The 19,568-nt window shown below is 41.7% G+C and overlaps 3 protein-coding genes across 5 annotated transcripts; 2 read left to right on the top strand and 1 right to left on the bottom strand.

Annotated features, from left to right (window-relative positions):
• Positions 1 to 56: 56 nt before the first annotated feature.
• Positions 57 to 5,151, top strand: LOC111233773 (nudix hydrolase 20, chloroplastic-like). Its single transcript, XM_022761662.1, has 8 exons — positions 57 to 315; positions 397 to 638; positions 1,554 to 1,617; positions 1,703 to 1,833; positions 1,932 to 2,050; positions 2,812 to 2,944; positions 3,388 to 3,484; positions 3,568 to 5,151. Exons 1-8 carry the CDS (start codon positions 246 to 248, stop codon positions 3,615 to 3,617), a joined length of 906 nt encoding a protein of 301 aa, XP_022617383.1. The 5' UTR covers positions 57 to 245; the 3' UTR covers positions 3,618 to 5,151.
• LOC111233774 (rho-related GTP-binding protein RhoA-C) lies at positions 4,355 to 10,147 on the bottom strand. 2 transcript variants are annotated; one of them, XM_022761664.1, is made up of 5 exons: positions 10,110 to 10,147; positions 7,864 to 8,019; positions 6,927 to 7,047; positions 6,707 to 6,837; positions 4,355 to 6,406 (listed from the first exon to the last, which is right to left on the bottom strand). In XM_022761664.1, the coding sequence occupies exons 2-5, from the start codon at positions 8,017 to 8,019 to the stop codon at positions 6,233 to 6,235; spliced, it is 582 nt and encodes a 193-aa protein (XP_022617385.1). In that variant the 5' UTR covers positions 10,110 to 10,147; the 3' UTR covers positions 4,355 to 6,232. The 2 variants fall into 2 exon arrangements, with proteins under 2 accessions (XP_022617385.1, XP_022617386.1); XM_022761665.1 differs by having other exon boundaries at positions 10,089 to 10,143.
• Positions 10,148 to 11,465: 1,318 nt separating this feature from the next.
• On the top strand, positions 11,466 to 18,874 carry tpx2 (TPX2, microtubule nucleation factor). 2 transcript variants are annotated; one of them, XM_022761661.1, is made up of 17 exons: positions 11,466 to 11,506; positions 12,023 to 12,164; positions 12,977 to 13,102; positions 13,302 to 13,419; positions 13,620 to 13,697; positions 13,783 to 13,899; positions 14,613 to 14,722; positions 14,873 to 15,021; positions 15,356 to 15,527; positions 15,632 to 15,770; positions 15,893 to 16,115; positions 16,261 to 16,356; positions 16,700 to 16,873; positions 16,961 to 17,107; positions 17,195 to 17,306; positions 17,926 to 18,092; positions 18,527 to 18,874. In XM_022761661.1, exons 2-17 carry the CDS (start codon positions 12,053 to 12,055, stop codon positions 18,635 to 18,637), a joined length of 2,151 nt encoding a protein of 716 aa, XP_022617382.1. In that variant the 5' UTR covers positions 11,466 to 11,506; positions 12,023 to 12,052; the 3' UTR covers positions 18,638 to 18,874. The 2 variants fall into 2 exon arrangements, with proteins under 2 accessions (XP_022617382.1, XP_022617381.1); XM_022761660.1 differs by having other exon boundaries at positions 17,908 to 18,092.
• The last annotated feature ends 694 nt before the right edge of the window (positions 18,875 to 19,568 follow it).

The raw sequence follows: 19,568 nt of genomic DNA, 5'->3' as shown, positions 1-19,568 counted from the left end.
TCAAGAGTTTAGCGACAGCACTGCCTGTCAAACTAATCTCAGGGAGAAATATCCCTGAGGAGCAGCTTGAGCAGCCACGAAGAAGAAGTGGAGGACATGCGCATCAACACAGGAATTCATGGCGTTCAGTCAGTCTGAATAATAGTAAAGATACTCAACTGTGTGATATTAGTAATTTTAGCTGGACTCCAACACATTGACTTCAGGTGCTTGGGAGGCGGTTTACTGACGGACTGTAATTTAAAATGGCGAACTCTGCCTGGTCAGAGAAAATACTCGCTCTGCTCCGCCGAATGAACAACTTTTATTTACCAGGTAGAGCAGTGACACTGTGTGAAAGTACAACATGTAGTCAGTAGACGGTTTCCACTGACCACCTCCACCTTGTCCCCGCAGGCTCCGGTCGTGCTGCCTGCTACAGGTTCGAGATAGACGGGGCGCAGGTTGGCTGGATTCCTCCTGACGTAGCTTCGCTGTTGACTCGGTATCCGGAGGTGTTCAGTCCTCCGCAAGGTGGCGCTGTGTCTCTGTGTCGCAGTCTGGACTCGTACGGGAAGAGGTCTGAGGCTGTGGACGCTGTCCTGCAAACTCTCAGACAGGACAGCTCTCTGACCTGCCTGAGGGGGTGGAGAGATGAGGTGAGACACACACCTGTGGTAGCTCGGCTGATGCAGGTATTATTATATCACAAGATTAAATAATAATGCAGAACCCACTGTGGTTGATTATTAAAGCGGTGGAAAATGTCTAACATATGTGCAATTCATTAAATTACTAAAAAAAATCAGTGAACTCTTTGGGCCCAGGGGTACTATGCCCATTTCACAGTCCAGCTCATATGTTATTGATCTTTTGATTTAAAGCCAATTTCAATTTGATTTGTGTCCAGCCAATTCAAATTTCTGTATCAAGTTAAAGGGACATTCAGGGTCCTCAGTGGATGACTTGACTTAATGATTTTATTACCAGTGTTGGGGAGTAGTGAACTACATTTTTACGGTTTATGTATAACCTGTGAACAAGTAGACAGGTTTGCAATAAACTGTGAACTGTAAAAATTCATATCACATGTGCATTGTCAATTTGATCATTGTAGTAGCTTGAACTACTAACTCTAAGTAGCTTTAGTTAACTAAACCAGATTTCTCTCTCGGGTACCTTTGCTGCAGTTCAACTTCTTCCAGTGAGAAGTAATTGGTAGCTTGCAAAGCTACATTTTTAAAGTAGCTTCCCCAACATTGTTCATTTCATTCATAAAGCCACACGTTCATCTGTCCAGGAGAAATACTCAGTCTGATGGGAGGTTGCTATAAATTCCATTTCCATTAAGAGTCATTGTGAACATTCATGCTCCCAAGAGAATGAACGCTTGTGCTCTTTCTTAACTACTGACTTTTGACACTGGTGATTGTGATGATACTCTCTCCCATCTGATACACTGGATCAGACCTTGGTTCGTAAAAATTAGAAAAGCAAAATTAAAAAAACAGTCCATGTACATGTCAATAACGTCACATTTATCAGAGTAAATGTGAAGGCCTCTCCTCTTTCAGAAGTACAGTGTGATGCCTAAATTCTCCGACCCTCCTCTGATGTGGATGGAAAGAGCAGCTACCTGTAAGTCCTGACACACCATAGCAGTGCGATGTGATGTTCTCTCAGTGTCAGTGTTGTATGAGCCGACTGTCATGCTGCACTACAGGTCTGTTTGGGGTGAAGCGGTACGGAGTCCATATCAATGGATACACTGTCAGTGACAGTGGGGAAGTCAGCATGTGGCTGGCACGACGCTCCCCACACAAGCAGACATACCCCGGACTACTGGACAATGTGGTGAGTACGAATCACACCTGACAGGGAACAGTGATAATCAATGTGAATTCAGAGCTCCAAGAGTGAATGAAGGAGGCTAAAGTGTTGTGTCTCTGAAGGCAGCAGGTGGTCTGGCTGCTGGCGTTGGCATCAAACACACTCTAGTAAAAGAATGTCAGGAGGAAGCATGTATCCCAGCAGCCATTGCTGAGAAGGCTCATCCTGTAACCACAGTAAGGTGAGTTTGGTGCCACCACACCTCTAAAAAAAAAAGAGGAGGAGCAGAAGTTTGGTCAATAAATCAGATGAAAACACCCAAACCAACAATAGAATAGAATGATCTTTATTGTCATATTATTGTTTTATTCCTCTGAGCCATAGAGCTCCATTGGCTGACATGTTCCTTCATCACCATGAACACACACATTGTAGTTTATTTTGACTCGTTCCCACACACACGCCGTCCTGCTGCCCCAAAATATTCACTGCGGAACTAAATGTGCATTAATCTGCTGCAGAAAATAGTCCCCAACAAATGCTCTATTTCCTCCTGATTGAGAAACGGTTTAAGGAAGTTACTGAGAATATATATTTGTGAGGTGTTTTTAAAGATAAAGTAGGAACCAATGAGCTCAGAGCCACAGACAGAGGAACAGGCTGAGAAAGTGAACTGACACCTTGTTGGTTTGGGTCTATTCAAATGATTTGGTGAAAATAAAAAAACAGAATAACATGACAATGGTTTAAATTCCAAATTGGAAATTTTGTCAGACAAATGTGAGTTACTATTAAGAGAGGTCTGTTGTTTTAATGGCACGCCACACCAGAATCTTGGTACAGCTTGTTAAGGACACTCGTCAAAATACCCGCCTTCACTGTTCTCACTCTTATTACTCAGCAGTTTTCATCTACTACCACCTCTGTCTGTGCAGTGCCTCCGACATGTAAAAAGCAAACCTCTTTAAATTCCATAACTAACCACTTCAATGTATTTTCTAGCTACACCTACGAGGATGAGGAGGGGGTGTTCGCTGAAAGTCAGTTTGTCTTTGACTTGGAGCTTCCTCTCGAGTTCAAGCCCAAAGTGGGGGATGGAGAGGTGCAGGATTTCTACCTGCTGCCTATTGATAAGGTCAGTTTTAGATTAGATATCACCACCTGCTCCACTTCTACACAGCAGTGACCGAAAGCATCCTTAGAACATCCAGAACAGTCTGGTGCAGCAGGTCCGACAGTGAAAACTCTATAACATTGTTAATAAGTCATCCAACATCATCAGGTCCTGATGAACTGTAAGGAAACTACATTCACTTCCTGCTCCAGCAGTCACATATCACATCACATCACATCACACACATGGTCCACGACAAACCGCTGTTCTGTCCCTGCTGGATCAGATGTCACTCCCCCGTTAATCTGCATGGATTTGTTGTGGTGTGTGAACGTTATCTATTCATGTTGTGGCTCTGAAGGAGTTGTCTTCACTGTGAGCTGATTGAAGTGAACTGGACTGAACAAAGATTGTGATGCCACAGAGATACGAGGAGTATTTTCTGATTCCTGTCCTGGTTTCAGGTGAAGGAGTTGCTGTCCACCGATGACTTCAAACCCAACTCTGCCATGGTGGTCCTGGACTTCCTCATTAGACATTCGTTTATTGAGCCTGACACAGGTTTGAGACTGTTATATCAATTATAAAATCTGGCGACAACTTCCGATCTCTTCTTCGTGTTGATCGTGTGCTTTTCATTTCAGAGCCATGCTATCAGGAATTTGTGGCCGGACTCCATCAGACATTAGAGTGAAGCTGAGGACTGAGCCTGTTGACACCCTGTGCTGCTTTATATTGTTTACATTTTTCCCAGCACATCACCTCACAGGAGCCAACCTTAGTGCTGCTGACTGAACCTGGTAACTGGAAGACAAGACAGGGACCTGAGGGGAGCGGTTCACATGATGATGGCTGATCTGAGTGATGGATGCTGTCGTGCAAAATTCTGCTTGGACAGTTTAGACACTGGACTGTCTACACTGTCCAGTTGTCGACTCTCTGAAGATGTGTCAAAATATTTTAAACTATGAACAGAATTAGTCCTGTGTACAGGTGCAGAGTCAGTCATAATAACTCCTGTAACTGTAAGACAAGATATGGTTTAAATTATAAAGTATCAGCTCAAATGAACATATAAACTCTTGCTGCTGAATGAAACTCCTCTGCTGAACATTTAGACATTCAGTCAGATCCCTCAAGGCAAGTTTGGATTGCAGGAGTACCTGAACACAATTAATCAGTGTTCAAGTCTAAGAATTTTACTATTTGAATTAATTTTGTGCTTTGTTTAGTTGCTGAGTTAAAACATACAGAGACTTAAGAAAGAAAGCCTTTGAGCGTTGACACCACTGGCAGAATGGCAGAACCTCCCATGTTATTTCAACTGTCTATTATGTTTTGTTTTCTAAGTCACTGTGTTTTCCATGTCACTCCTTGTTTGTCATGTTATTTCACCAATTAAAATAATAAGGCACCAGTGGCAGGACATGGTCGTTCTGTTACAGTTTATTTCCTTTAGAATACATTAAAAAAGACAAGTGGAGAAATGTGAGGATACATTTGTGTACAAAAGAATCTTCCTCTTACAAAGAACCAATCATCAAGGAGTCGCTTGCATCTTGTATTTCATAATCTGACATCATAATTTTTATAAGTGTTTACCACACTGACCTTTTGTTTTTAGTTGTGTGCAAATAATACAAGGTAAGCCAGTAGAATATCACAAAGTTAACATAACATAGAATAGAGTACAAAGCAAAAGAAGAACAGTTGTAGACATGAGTGAACTGAGAGGAAACAAAACTCGACAGTAACATCCTGGCAGGTATGCAGGTGTATATAGGTGTATACAGGTATATCCTGGTCTATCATGAATTCTCAAACTAAGTCTGTTACTTAAATAATGGGAGAGTGTTTAACATTTGCAGAATAAATCACAACTGAGAGGGGGAGGAGTCACTTGTATTATGATGTCATTAACACAGAATCACTACATTGTTCCTCCGAGTAGAAATACTGTTTTCAGTCACTTCCACGCTGCATTTATTTAGGCTGGACAGGAACAGCAGGGCCAGCCAATAATTACTGACTGACTGACTGATCATAGTTCCACCATTAGTCAGCTGAATGCCACATGACTGAGTTGGAGTTTCCTAGTTGGCCACTGCTTTTTCAAAATGATTTGGTGCAAACAGTTTCTGTTAGGGGGCGTTCACAGCCTGAAGTGTTACCAACATTCCTGCAAATGTTTCAAATTAAAAGCCTGCTGCTAACAAGGAAGTGTATCTTTAAAAAAAAAAACTACTGATTTTAAGTTGCTGAAACAAATGAGTGAGTGAAAACAGTATTTATGTTAAAAAGAGAAACGTGACTGTGCTGTAGACATGTACACTGTACTGAATTAGTCAGGTGGACATGGAGGAGGTGTTCAGTTTGCATCAACAGCAAATTAAAACTGATCAGAGGATTCTTCCCGATATATGATGAAATATTTGTATAAAACAGGGATAATCAGCTGTAGCTTAATTAAATTAAGGCTCCACTACTGATTTATAGTAAGTTTTGTTAACCCTTTCATACCCAGCTGTGTACAGTGTGTTTGACAGTCCACATTGATTTAATTCAATCACAGTTTTCTGACTTGAAGGTTAATCTCAATCAACTTCATTTTTTAAGTGTTGTATTAATGATGAAGTTTGTATAAAACACACATAAGTTGGTCTCATTACATCATGTATTCATGCTCAACTGTAAATAATAAAACACAGCTTTTTAAATGAATGAAAACGGTATCAAATATTACAGGTTGATAAAAAAGAGAAGCGCTCGCTCCATAGAAAGTTAATTTGGTCAAACTTTAGAAATAAAGGAGAATGAAAACCTATAGAATGAGAGGACAACACTGAGAGACACAGTCACACTGCAGGCCACCGGCATACGTCTGTCTGACCCCTGGTCTCATCTGGAGCTGGTCTCAGGGACTGAGGAGACCACTGTACTCCATTCAGAGACCTGAAACCTCCTTACAGGACAAACCCTACCTCACCTTTAAAAGTATGAGTGAGAGAGATACTCCCTTCTCTTCATGTTCTCTTAATTTAAGGTTTCTAAACACAAGATTACAGTATTTTTATCTGAAAGCTAAAAGCTATAACCTTGAACTTAAATGTATATATTTTCCCATTTTCCATTACATTTGAGCTTCCTGTTTTTTTTTTTTCCTTTGGCCCGGTTACACTTCTTCTCCCTCATCCCTGTAACTCCACGTTCAACCGTGCCCACCGTGGTGATGAAGCAGACACAGTGGGGGTGTTTTTCTTGGCCTTGTTTATTTCCCCCATCCCTCCCGCTCATGTGTTACCTCACACTCTATAGAAGAAGGCAGCCGCTCTTCTTGCCTCGTCTCTTGGCCTGCAGCGCCGCCCTGGTGGCCATCTCGAATACCTCCCTCACGCCATCCTTCGTCTTGGCCGAGCACTCTAAGTAACCAAAGGCGTTGATTCGGTTCGCCATGTCCCTCGCCTCGTCTGACTTCACTGGTTCCTGTTTGGATGAAGCCGAATCGTCAAATGAGTAAATGTAAATGATTTTTTCTTTTTTTTAAATGAATAAATAATACATTTTCAATTATAAACAGATAAATTGACAATAAAATAAAATGCTGATGATTGTAACAAGAGCGTAATGCTGGGAATCAGACTCTGATACCTGAAACCTAAAAAAACGACATCATGACTGTTTATAATTGTTTAGTCTGACACATCAGTGAGTAGTCAATCCTCCTGTGGTTGGATCTGTCTGAACAGAACTCCACAGGTTTGAACATCTAACAGCCTCACTGACCTGTTTCATCTTGGCCAGCTCTCGACGTGTGTGCTCGTCGTTTCGCAGGTCTTTCTTGTTTCCCACCAGAATAATGGGCACGTTGGGACAGAAGTGCTTGACCTCAGGAGTCCACTTCTCTGGAATATTCTCTGCATCGGGCACAAGGTGTACATGTTGAATATGGAGCAGATGGAAACAGAATGTTTGTCAAAAACACCAACAGAAGAAGAAATCTCACCTAAACTGTCTGGGCTGTCGATGGAGAAACACATGAGGATGACGTCTGTGTCTGGGTAGGAGAGAGGCCTCAGTCGGTCGTAGTCCTCTTGACCTGCTGTATCCCAAAGAGCCAGCTCCACCTACAAGAGCCAAAGATGAAACATCAGTACATCACTGTGTCTTTGTTACCATTAAATGACACGGGGCTCAGAGGAAACAGACTGTACAGTTTTTACATTTTTTGGTTTATTTACTAGATTTACTAGATTTAAAGTTTATTTACTAGATTTTGACTGTTTGAGATGGCAAATGTCACAGCAGACACTGTTCTACAATATCTGAGACTTTCCAAAGTGGCTCAGTGGCTTCTCAAAATGTCGTCACTATCTGGTTGCCAGGCAACCAGCAAAGAAGCTGGGTCGACTGTTGTTCAACAAAAAATAGAGCACATAACTCCCCCTGTAACCATTCACGCTCAATTTTACATTTGCGTTTCTGTCCAGATTAAACAAACAAGATAAAACATGATCATTAGTGAGCTTTGTTAAATGTGTTCATAGTTCAACACAATATCAAATTTATTCCTCTAATACCAGGTTTAAATGCTGAGGCTCATAATCAGCGGTTGTTGTCCAGGTAACAGATCATAGGTGGATGTGAGGTGAGAGAGAAGCTTTGAAACAGGGCTAGACCCATAAATCGGCCAAGACAATATATGAGCCGATATTAGTGTTTATGTCGAGAGAGAAAACATTAAGATCAGCTGATATAAAATCTCAACATTTTTAATTAATTTTTATTAACTCTCCAATATCAATATCAGTATCAGGTTAAACTTTGAACCAACCCATAAGGTTCGGAGCCCCAGACCACACAGTGCATGTTTTATAAATGGACAACTGAAAATATGAAAAGAACATAGAAATGTGACATTAGTCATTATATTGAGATCTTACCTGTTTACCATCCACCTCAATATCGGCCACGTAGTTTTCAAACACAGTGGGCACATAAACCTCGGGGAACTGATCTTTGCTGAACACAATGAGGAGGCAGGTTTTACCACAGGCTCCATCACCAACTATCACCAGTTTCTTCCTGATTGCAGCCATCTGAAAGAATGAAGAAAGACATTTATTCTGTTATTTATTCTGGGCATTCAGACCAAAAACAGCCCTGTGAAGTAACAAGCTTCACTGGTGCCAAAAAGTCCCGCAAGATGATGAAAGAGATGATCCATGCTGGTTTGAGTTTGTAGGTTTATCAGACACCAAAACACTGGTTTTACAAACAGCGGTTTTTAACACTATGAGGATAGGTTTAATAAAAGTTGTCGTGGCCAATCACTTTATCCTCTGTTGTCTGTCAGGAAGGTTCACTTGCATGTATTTGACTGGTAAAAATATGCTTTGTCAGATGATGGCAAATTGCTTTGCAGCTAAAACTGAGCAAATTTAAACTTTTTTGCAGAACAACCTTGCAGTTTTTTTCTGTGTTGTAACCCTCCCTGTGTCAACATAGTGGCCTCATTTACATGAGTGAGGAGGCTGCATATTTCATGCTGTACTATTGTCAGTCTTCACATCGCCTCAATTTCAAAGTGAAGCTGAAGCTGACTAGAATTAAAAGCAGAGCTCTCACATCAGGAAACATCACTGGAGCCTGGTGCACATAACACCTGCATCCATTGTTTTCTCTGTAAGTCCACATAATAATGTCACATTTGTCATTGCAGGTTGATGAAACCCACTTGTGCCACTAGATGACAATTCAGTCAATCACCAAAGTCATCAGCAGTCATCCACCTAGAAAACTTTCAGGGTAATCCATCAGATATGTGTCAATATATTTAACCCTAGGCCACAGCAGTGGACCAACCAACACAGATTTTTTAAATTTTGATTCTGGCATAAAACAACATGCAAACAGGTGACAGATTAAAGGAAAAAACTGAATAAATGAGTGGAGAAGCTTAAAAACATGCTGCTGCTTCAACACAGGTGCACTGCATGGTACAATTAAGGAAATAACCTCCCATCATGCTCTGTGGCAAGTACAAAAATTCTGATTCTGATTTTGTATCAAGAGGAAATGATGTACAAAACTTTGAGAGACAAATGCATATTTGAGAGTTCAGTGGTGCCAAAACCAGAGGCACTGATCTGCAGAGACGTGGATAAATGTGATCTAATCAGATGAGTCATATTTTACTATCTTTTGGAAGATTATCCCTCCTGTAGAGCTCACTAAAGTTCCACTATAAACAACAAACATTCAACGAAACAAATCAACTTCTATGTGGGCCTGAAAGCAAAAATGTTGGATGGGGTTTCATCCTGTTTAGTTTAGGTTGTTGCCATTAGTCAATTCACTGAACAAAACGCATGAATATAAATTACAGTATAACATGACAATCAACAGCAGGACTCTTATTCCTTGTTTCAGACATAATAATTCAACATGGAGATCCTGGATAAGATCTGGATTTGGTGTTTACGTATGTTGCTAAAATAAGATCTACCAATGAAATGGACCAATGAAATTAAGATATTGCTGTCGCCATTTGAAGAAGATTCAAAACAGTGCCTGAATAAAACTCCGTCAACCCAGGCATAGATTTATAGTGAATGGGTCACAGATTACATCATATACAGCCAGTCTGTCTGTAGTCATCTATATGGTCTACTGACCGCTTCAAAGAGTGAACTGAGTTAACATGACACACTGTAACACAATTTGCAATGGTTAGCTACAGCTGCCAGGCGGATCAAGACTATTTGGCAAGTTTACGTTGCATTATCAATTCACTTCCTCACTGCTGTTTACCTCCAATGTAACGAGCTACTGTATCTGTCAGCTTTACTTCTGGTGAGCTGCTTCACGTTACAGGTAGCTTGCTGTCCCGATGTTACCTTATTTTTAACCATCATTATCTTTTGGCCTGTGTGAATCAGTGGAGTGGCAGCTAACTTCTAGCTAGCAGCAGGTCATATTCCCTCTGAGGAAGCTAAGATGTTAGCTTGCTAACTTTGCTTAGTTTTTCGGGACAGCTGGCCTGTGGTCAGGCTGGACACAGAACATTTTTAGACCGCAATACATCGCCTGAATCTACCAGCTACTCTTACACACAAAGCTATGAAGCAGATACCGATTCTGGCTAGTCACATAAGCGTAATTTTACCGTTTTGTTAGAGATACTCGCCTTTCTTTCGTTTTCCTGTCGGACGTAAGAGCCCCGCCCCCGACAGTGCCACGAAGATTGCACCCGCCCACATGACGCACTTCCAGCCAATGGAACACGGCGAAATCATGATGAAGCATAACTGAGCCAACCATTATAACACATAAAATAAAATAAAAGTCTCCCAGGTTTGTTTTACCCCTGGGAGAAGTAAAGTACTGTTTCCCCTGAGCCCAGCCTCCCAGTGATGTTTATCTCTGTTTGCTACAAGATGTATAAAACAAGGTCGCCAAAGGTGCATTCCATCTTCTTCCTTGTTTATATGTAAGTAGTTTGGTACAATTGCTGCAAACGCAATCCTACTGTATGTTCATCTCGGGTACACAAATTCTTTATTATTCCATTTTTTGATTCGTATCTCCTTCTAGACGTTTCAACATAAAGGCAAGACAAGTTTATTTCTATAATAACACCATTCAGACACAACATAGTTCAAGGCATTAAAAAATATATCATTCGGATTACATTAAAATAGCATTTAAAAACCATAATAACTCCATAATCCATAATAAAACTCCAACAAAAGTTCCATTCAAACTGTAAAATGTTCAGCTCAATTGGGATATTATCGGATGTATTAGGTTTTTTCTGTGGTATAGCATGTTGTGAGCATATATGTTTAGAATATATATTTAATTTATATCTGCTTTTCTTATCAATTTCTCATTCATTTTAAACATGTCTATCTTTCCATTCTGGGAATGTGGTCTTAGACTTTTGTCACTGTATATAATATCAACATATATTAACAGGCTTTGGGATGGATATATGTTTATGTAACATGTCCACAGAATACAAACATAAACACACATATTTGTATGGGATAGACATATCTGTCAATATATGAAATTGTTCCAATTTCTAATAGGTTTCATATATAATTTTTTACAGACATGTTTTTATTTCATATGTACATACATTTCATACATGGAAATTCAATATATGTACATATAACATTTGCGTATGGGTCACTAGAAACCAACATTAGATCTACAGCTGATTCTCTTCCTCTGCTAAAAACAAACCAGGCCAGTTTTTTAAACAAAGTAATCATTTTAATTCCATTAACTCGTCTACTATCTGTCCAATTTAGTCTGTGCCCTTCCCTCCCCAAAATGTGTTGTTGGCATATTTCTTCTTTTGGCTGCAAACACACATATTTCCACATTATTTTGCAATATGTGATGATCACGTGGTCAGGTCACAGGAAGTTGACGCGTATGAACCAATAAGCGGCGAGCTAATGGACATGACGTTAGCCATTGGCTGTTTCAAAACGGAGGCAATTTAAACGCTAACGTTACATCCGCGCGGCGTTTGCAGATTCATCTGCGTCGCCCCGAGAACAGACGGTGTCGGTAAGGTTTTCAATAAATCTTATTTAGCAAAATAGTTTCATATTTTAGAGATCAACTCTACTAAACGGGACAGCCGCGTGGATGTTGCGATATTTAATGTGTTAATAATAAGAATTACCTGATAGTTTTACCAGTTAAACGGCTAATGTTTAACGTTAGGTAGCGTTAACCAGTTGTTCTACCTTGATGGCGTTGCCTTAACATAAACTACAGTTAAACGATTAGAATGAGACTTCGTGACGCAAATCAATATTTTAATGTTACATTAACACAGCAATGTACAGCTTAATGGTAAGAAAAAAACAACAAAAACATGTTCTTTTGTGTAACTTTTCCGGTTCAGTTCCTTTGTCGACTTAGTACAGGCGATCACTTTCCATCAAAGTACAGTTATCAGATGTAAACTAGCCTTAGTTAAGACCAAATAAATTGCTAGCCAGGTTGGATAACTAAATGCGGATTCAACAAGGGGAGCTTTAATGCAAGATGTGCCCTGTCTACTGGTTTCTTGTTTAGGCGAGTTGTGGAATAACACAGCCTGAGATTATGGCCCAAAGCGATTCGGAGGGTCTCCCTGAACTCTACGAGTTTGACGCCCCTTCCCACGTCATCGACCTCCAAGAATTGGAGAATGCAGACAGCGACGATAGGTGGTTTGGTGAGTTTTTTTCAACATTTTAACCTGAGTGGTATTAAGTTGAGGGTTTGAGACTTGATAATTATTTGTTTCAGCCGCAGCATCCTCTTACAATTTAATGTTAACGTCATTTTCTCGCTGTGTGCGTTTATCCTGCCTCGCAGCAAAACTGCTCTGAAAAGTTTAGGATGAGTTTGGGATGTCTCCTCATGCAGCTATTACGGCCGCTCATCTCTGGTTACACTGGAAATAAGTTGGTGCAGGTGGAGTAAACATTAGCAGAAGCACGTTATACAAACCGAGCCCTGCAGCAGTGATGTTTTGTTAGTGTTGTTGTTGCTTTGGTGAAGCCTTTGTATCTTTGGAAAAATGTGAAGTTGTACACGCATTGTTTGAAGTGATCTGTTTTTTTGAGGTTTTGACGCTCTTTGCTTTTTTTCTGAGTTATATGAAGGGTGTGAGTTTTGACGCATGTTTTTTCGTTGGGTAACCCTGGATCTTGAAGTTGTTACATGCAATTAGGATAAAGGCATTTAAATTCCAGCACTAGGTCCAATTTCAATACACTCTACAAGTGTAGTTCTGTCAAGGTAGTGACAAACTTTTATAAGGCTTTGTTTGAAATACTGTGTTTTGGTGTGTCGTGCATCTCATATGAATATGATTAAGGTTTCTGTACATGCTAAACTTAATACAGTTGCTCTCATGTTGCTACAGACTTAATGCTCTTCAATTTGAAACTGATTGTGAAAATGGCCTGTACCACAGTGGCCTTTTTAAAATGCCCATTTCAGAATCTTTCTTGACTTTATCGTTGACTGTCTCACATGCAGAACATCAGGCTGGGGGAGCTGATGCTGACCTTGCTACACCTTTGAGAAAGCCCTTTATGAGAAGCGACATGCCCAGCCTGCCCAAAGCCATTGTAACTCCTCAAGTCAAGACAGATGTGGATGCTGGTTAGTTTTCTTTGCATTATAGCCAATTACTCATATGCACTGATAATTATTTTCTGTTAACATGCTAATGTAGTCGTTAAGGTGGTTCTGAAAATGCAGCTTGTTCCCACTATGTGGTCCCCTAGTCTTCTGTAATTTGAGTTAAAAAGTCCTCATGACTTGGATAATGTGAACTCATGTGGACTGATCAATGTTCCAGGTCCTGGTACAGCCACATCTCCACCTCCAAACATTGTCACATCCTGGGGTGCTGAAACTCAGACTGATGCCCAACCAAGGAGGAGGACTGCGAATCAACCCCCTGTCCAACCACGCAGGTACAGTTCCAGTGATGGCTATATTTAAACTAATTATAAGGTTATCCAAAACATGACAAATGATTAACTTGAACATTATACATAGCTCCATTGCCTCACGTTGTCAAACAAATACTAACCCTCACCGGATCGGGTCGGTGTGTGGGACTTCTCCTGCTGCTCCTAATGGCCAGTGTGATTGTGATTTTATTTCATTGTAGGGTTTCAAAACGTAAAGGGATGCCCAGCACCTCAATTCAACAACCATCAGCTCAACCACCATCAAAGAAACACAAAATGTAAGTGTCATGACTGTCCAGCCATATCATCAAGATGCTCTCCTGCCTTCGCAGCAGCCACTTCAACTGCAGCTGTTTGTTCTAGGAGTCCTGTTGCCCGACCAACTCGAAAATCCACGATGGTCCTCCGCAGGAGTGGGCTGCTGAATTCCAGGAAGACACCCAAGGCCCGGGCGGCAGCTTCCAACACTGCAAACAGAGAGTAAGACTACTGCCAGTACTACTGGTGAAACCATGTTTCTCAGCCTCATCCTGCAGGGGATGGAGCAAAAAACAATGACCAGTTCTTGCTTTATATTATTTGATCAGATTAATTTGTTTTGTTTCCATAAAACTTCCTGAAGGGACTGATGGAACTGCTGAAGTGCAGGCAGCTCCTTGGTTGCTGACTAAGGGTCAGGTTATGCTAGAAAAGAACTTCATATGATTTGGCATCCGAGCACATCGGGAAAACAAGTGTTTAACCGTTCTAAATAGCCACATTGAAAGGTGGAGTGAAAAGCCAGCTGTAAGGTGCAGTGTGTGTGCAGGTGAGAAGGTAAAACAGGCCACCTTCAGTGAGTGTAGAGCCCACTGGAGATGGTGCTTTGGATGCAAGTTGTGGTTTGAAGTAGGTTCATATACATATACTGTATTTTTACTCTAAACTTAGAACTTTTCTGTTTCACTAAGAATATGAAAGTAACACTGACAAGACCAATCGCCATCAGCTGCCTTCATCTACATATAAAACCCACCAGGATTGTTCTTCTTTCTTAAACAGTAGTCTGTAGAAAAGTCAGAGCTTTTGAACCCAAGTATCTTAATGGCATAAACTTAAAGTGAAGCTCTAAATGGTTCGAATAGATTACTTTAACACTTTAAATGAGACTGAGATGAAAAAACAAGTTAAAGCTGTCCGTTTCCTGATGACAGGCATGTTAGCTCTGAGGAGCAGGAGCTGGAGCGCATCAGGAACCTCCAGAAGGAAGTGGCTCTGCATCGCAAGAAGAACGAGGCCAGCTACAAAGCTGCCCTGGCTGGAAGTGAGTAGATGAAACTGTCTTACTTTGTGTGGGTCTGCAACAACCATTAGTGAATGTACTGTTTTGTGTGCAGGATAAGAAGCCATTAGTCTGTTTCTGTTTTCAAAAGATCTGAAGGCTCACTTTACTTCTGTGTCACTGTTATTTCAGATGCACCACTGAAGAAGACGGCCATGTCCACAACTGTGCCTAAAGAGTTCCATTTCAACACAGACACCCGTGTTAAGGCAACCACTTCATCCAGTACATCCCAAAAGGAAGTGGACTTCATTAGTCAGCTTCGCAAACCTTCCTCCCCAGTAAGTACTTCATATGCTAACACCTTAAAGGTCCTTAAAGCTATACTGCATCCCAAGGGCTTTGGACAGACCTGAAACCCAGACCACCAATGATACACCTAGAGCCTATAGACATGTCAGTGGACCCGTTAAGGCAAGACTGTTACTGTCATTTCCTAGAAACCTTAATGCTCTGTTCCTTTTATTTCATTGACTTGGAGAATGGAGAAAACAGAACAAAACTGTGGCACATTTGTAAACCCTTCTACATGGAAAAAGTACATACACCTGAATGGATGCACATGATGATGATGTTCACCTAATTTTTACACTTGGCTTGTTTTTGTTTTTCCAGGCAAAGACCAAGAAAGGTGCCACAGTTCCCAAACCCTTCAACCTGTCCACAGGCAACAAGAGGAAGATGGAGGGGCCGGGCGCCTACGTGCCCATGGCTCAGCAGATAGCGCAGTTTCAGAAACGAACCCCCGACCGATACCATCTGCGAAGCCGCCAGAGCCAGGAGAGAGGTTGGCTTTGCTTCGTCAGTGTTCAGTGCCAATTAAAGTCTTTTTCTGTGATCTGGGGATATAAGCATTTAAATGATTAACATGTTTTAAAATGACTTTGTTAGGGCCATCCCCAGTGAAGGGTGACCACCTGAAGCTCACCCAGCCTCATACCCCACACCTCATGACCCGCCAGAGGAGCCGGCCACCCACTGTGAAGAGCAGTGCGGACCTGGAGGCTGAAGAGGTGGACAAACTGAACAAGTAAGAGCCTTTACTTAACCCCCTACAGACAAGCCTGCTTTCTGCAGCCATCAACCATGTGCACAAAAAAAAAAATACAAGCATCATGTTCATTTCCCATTAATGTTGTATTCTGATCACAGGTTTAAATTCAAGGCCCTGGAGCTGAACAGGAAAATACTGGAGAATGTCCAGGACTTGAAGAAGCCAGCAGTGAAGGAGCCCACTGTACCTGAAGGCTTCGAGCTGCAGATTGAAAAGAGGCTCCAGGGAAGGCAGGCTACCAAGAAGCCTCAGGAGGATGAAGAGAAGCCACACATCTTTAAACCACAGCCTCTGCCCAAAAAGATCCTGGAAGGAGTAGTGGTGAGTTAAAACCTGGCTGCCAACAGTTCAGTGCCAAATACAGGAGTTTACAATAAACTCACTTTAATTCTTCTGAGAAAACATGAAGCTTCTGAGGTTATTCCCATACCTGAATGTAGTAAACAGGATTTGCTCCTGTCAACAGGGATTACCAGAGAAGAAAGTGCTGCATCCAACTGTTCCAGAGTCTCCAGCTTTTGCGCTGAAGAAGAGAGTTCGTGTGGATCGCAAGGTCGAGGAAGTAAGAACACGTTTGGTTGTCATGAATTCATTCATAGTTTGTCAGTTTAAGTCATTTTTCAAGTCAAGTCAAGTCAAGTCTCTCTCCAGCTTCTCAAATCAGAAAATTGAGTTGTTTTTTTTTTGTTGTTGTTGTTTTTTCTGGGGTTTTTTGTTTTTTTTGTCTGTTTTTTCATGTTCTGATAAAATTTCACCTTGTGCTCAGATATTTTGAACGAAGTTTGATGTTTCATAGACAAAGATTAATCAGTAATAGTGATCATTAATCGCACTACCAATGGTAACCAAACCCCTACACCCCAGCCATTCCCATGTAAATGACAAAACCTGGTGTCTCTTGTCAGGAAAAACAGCCATCACCAGTGAAGCCCCCGCCAGTGCCTCACTTCGGCCTCCCCTTCCAGCCCCGGCTCCCAGAGAACCGCCACGTGGAGGTCTGTCCCTTCTCCTTTGAAGAGAGGGAGCGAGAGAGGAGGGCACTGAAAGAGAAGAGGCTGGAGGACAAGCGAAATGAAGAGGTGCAGTCACACTTCCTCAGCTGGTGTTCTCAGACATCCAGAATAAAGACACAACCGTTAAAATCACTTTCCTCTGACTTTCTCCAGGTTCCACAGTTCAAGGCTCAGCCACTGCCAGACTTTGACGCTGTGGTCCTTCCTGAGAAGAAGAAGCTGGAGCCCACAAAGCCTGAGCCCTTCAGGATGCTCCTGGATGAACGTGGTGCTGTGAAGAACAGTCGCTGGGAACAGATGGTATGATGGGATCTGCCACTGAACGCATAGAAGCTGTTTTTATTCTCTACAATGATGCAATTCAAACCTGAGCTCTGTGCTTTGTAGGTGAAAGAAGAGCAGAAACAACAGGAGGAAGCAGCAATATTCAAAGCCAGACCCAACACAGTCACTCACAAAGAGCCTTTCCAACCCAAGAAGGAGAGCCGGTCTGCAATAGGTAAGACTGTCAACATGCAGAGCTGCATCACAACACTGACCCTCACCCAGACCTAGACCTGTAGTGTCTGTGAGACAAATGCATAATTCTGACTGTCTGATACCTCGAACACAAGTTTCTGGAAACAATGGCGCTCTATGGCTCAGAGGAACAAGCTGCATCAGGCTTTGATAAACATACACATCTTGTCTCATTGATATGATGCATTCCCTGGCCTCTTACTTTAACCATCACAAATGTCTTCATGCAGACAGTAAAAACAATTGGATCATTGGCTAATGATCCTGTTTTATCCTCAGACACAACTGCACAGGAAAAGGTCAATAACACACACTTATCATTTGTTGATGCATCTGAGGGAGATGGAAGTGTTTGTTTTGAAGTAACAGATCTCCATACCAACACAGCAGAATTGTTGCCACATAAAAATGAACTCAGAGGTTAATGATTCACCTGTGCCGTGTTAAAGTGACCAGGATTGAATAAGTGACTTTATTGAAACCTGAAGAGTGCTTCAGTTCTCTGCTGTGGCATTCTCCAGCGTCGTGTAACTCACTTTTCCTGTTGCCTTTACTATCATCTGCCACTGCACTTTGAGAAGGCATCAATTCCTCCACAGTTGTCGAGGCCTTCGAGCTGTCAACAGAGCGAAGGGCCCGGGAGCGGCAGGAGTATGAGCGAGTGGCTAGCGAGAAGGAGGCTCTCAGGGCGCTCATGGAGGAGGATCAGAGACGAGAGGAGGAGCAGAGACAGAGGGATGAGATCGCAAGGCTGCGGCAAGAACAGGTCACTGCTACACAATGTTTACATGGAGGGGAGGTTGATGACGTATCACTGAGTGACAGTACTGTTGATGTGGTCATGTAGCTGCTTTTCATCTATAATAACAATTAGATTCGGTTAAAGAGCTGCTGGTCCCGCTGACAATCCACAGCTCGTCTGCTTGGGTTTTCTTCTTAATAGGACTGATTGATGAACAAATTAACGTGCATTAACTCAACATGCGAGTAACTGTTGACAGTTTAAACATGTTTGTGTATAGTCTTTAATCGTTTTGTTTATAACGTCACACTGTAACAAGGAAACGTACATAAAACACAGGCTTGTATATAATGAAGTCTGATAGATTGTCACCTGGTAAATGGTCAGAGTTTAACCTGTGTGTGCAGCTACGGCCTGATGTACGCCAGTCTGACAGCTTTTCTTTGCCTCCTCTGCAGGTCCACAAGGCTCAGCCCATCAGACACTACAAACCTGTAGCAGTGAAGAAGAGTGAGGTTCCCCTCACCGTCCCCCACTCACCAAATTTCTCTGATCGATTCCGCCTGTGATCAACCTCTCGTGCTCCTGTGTATATACCTGCATCTTTTACTACTTCAGATGTTTGGTTGAGTTTTGACATCATGAGGTGTTTGTCAGTAGAACACTGGCTTTAATGTTGTAAATAGACTTGTGTATTTCAAATGACTGAAGTTCTGTTTTTACTATTTCATGTTGAGCTTTAGATTTTAACTGTGCTGAATAATCTTTCTCTTCCTGCTATATTAACTTTTAATAAAGGTTATGAAGTATCAGTTCATTATGGACCTTTTTTTTTTTTTAATGTGAAATTCTGTAAACTTGTTTAGGGAAAGACAACTGCCCATGGGGCTCCAAATACTTTAGTATGTACTCCACATTACATTCACATGGTGAACTTTACTAACCACATTTGATACACTTCATAACATTAAGCACAGAGTGGGAGAAATGGAGTCTTAAAGCTATCACTATTGATATGAAATGTGATGTTTGTTCTGGGACACTTAACCCCAACCCTCTGTAACCAATTACCATGTCTTCATACTGTGGGAGGAAACCGGAGTACTCGGAGATCACCCCCACGGGCACCGGAAGAACATGAATACTCCACACAGAAGGGGTTCGAAGCCACAACCTTCTCACTGTGAGGCGACAGTTATAACCACTACACCACCGTGCCGCCCCATAAATAAATAAATAATCGTATAGTCGAGCAATATCACACGAGAGGGAGCGATGTACTGAATATCAGCACGGCCTCATAGCTATGACTCAATCACAACCTGCACACTCGACCTCGAGTATAACTGTTGTTATAAAGTTATACGAGCGCCACATTAGTTACATAAGCAACAACAAATTATGTTTGTCTCTTTCATCATACGCTACGCCGACACAAATAGTTCCGCAGCTGGACTGGTACTGGACCGTTGCCAGCGACACATAAACGTTGTCCTGACC

Source organism: Seriola dumerili, unplaced genomic scaffold (genome assembly GCF_002260705.1).
Source record: "Seriola dumerili isolate Sdu_G_001 unplaced genomic scaffold, Sdu_1.0 BDQW01000425.1, whole genome shotgun sequence".
Taxonomy (NCBI): Eukaryota; Metazoa; Chordata; class Actinopteri; order Carangiformes; family Carangidae; genus Seriola; species Seriola dumerili.
Note: the sequence above shows the minus strand (reverse complement) of the source record. Positions and strands in the feature narration are given on the sequence as shown.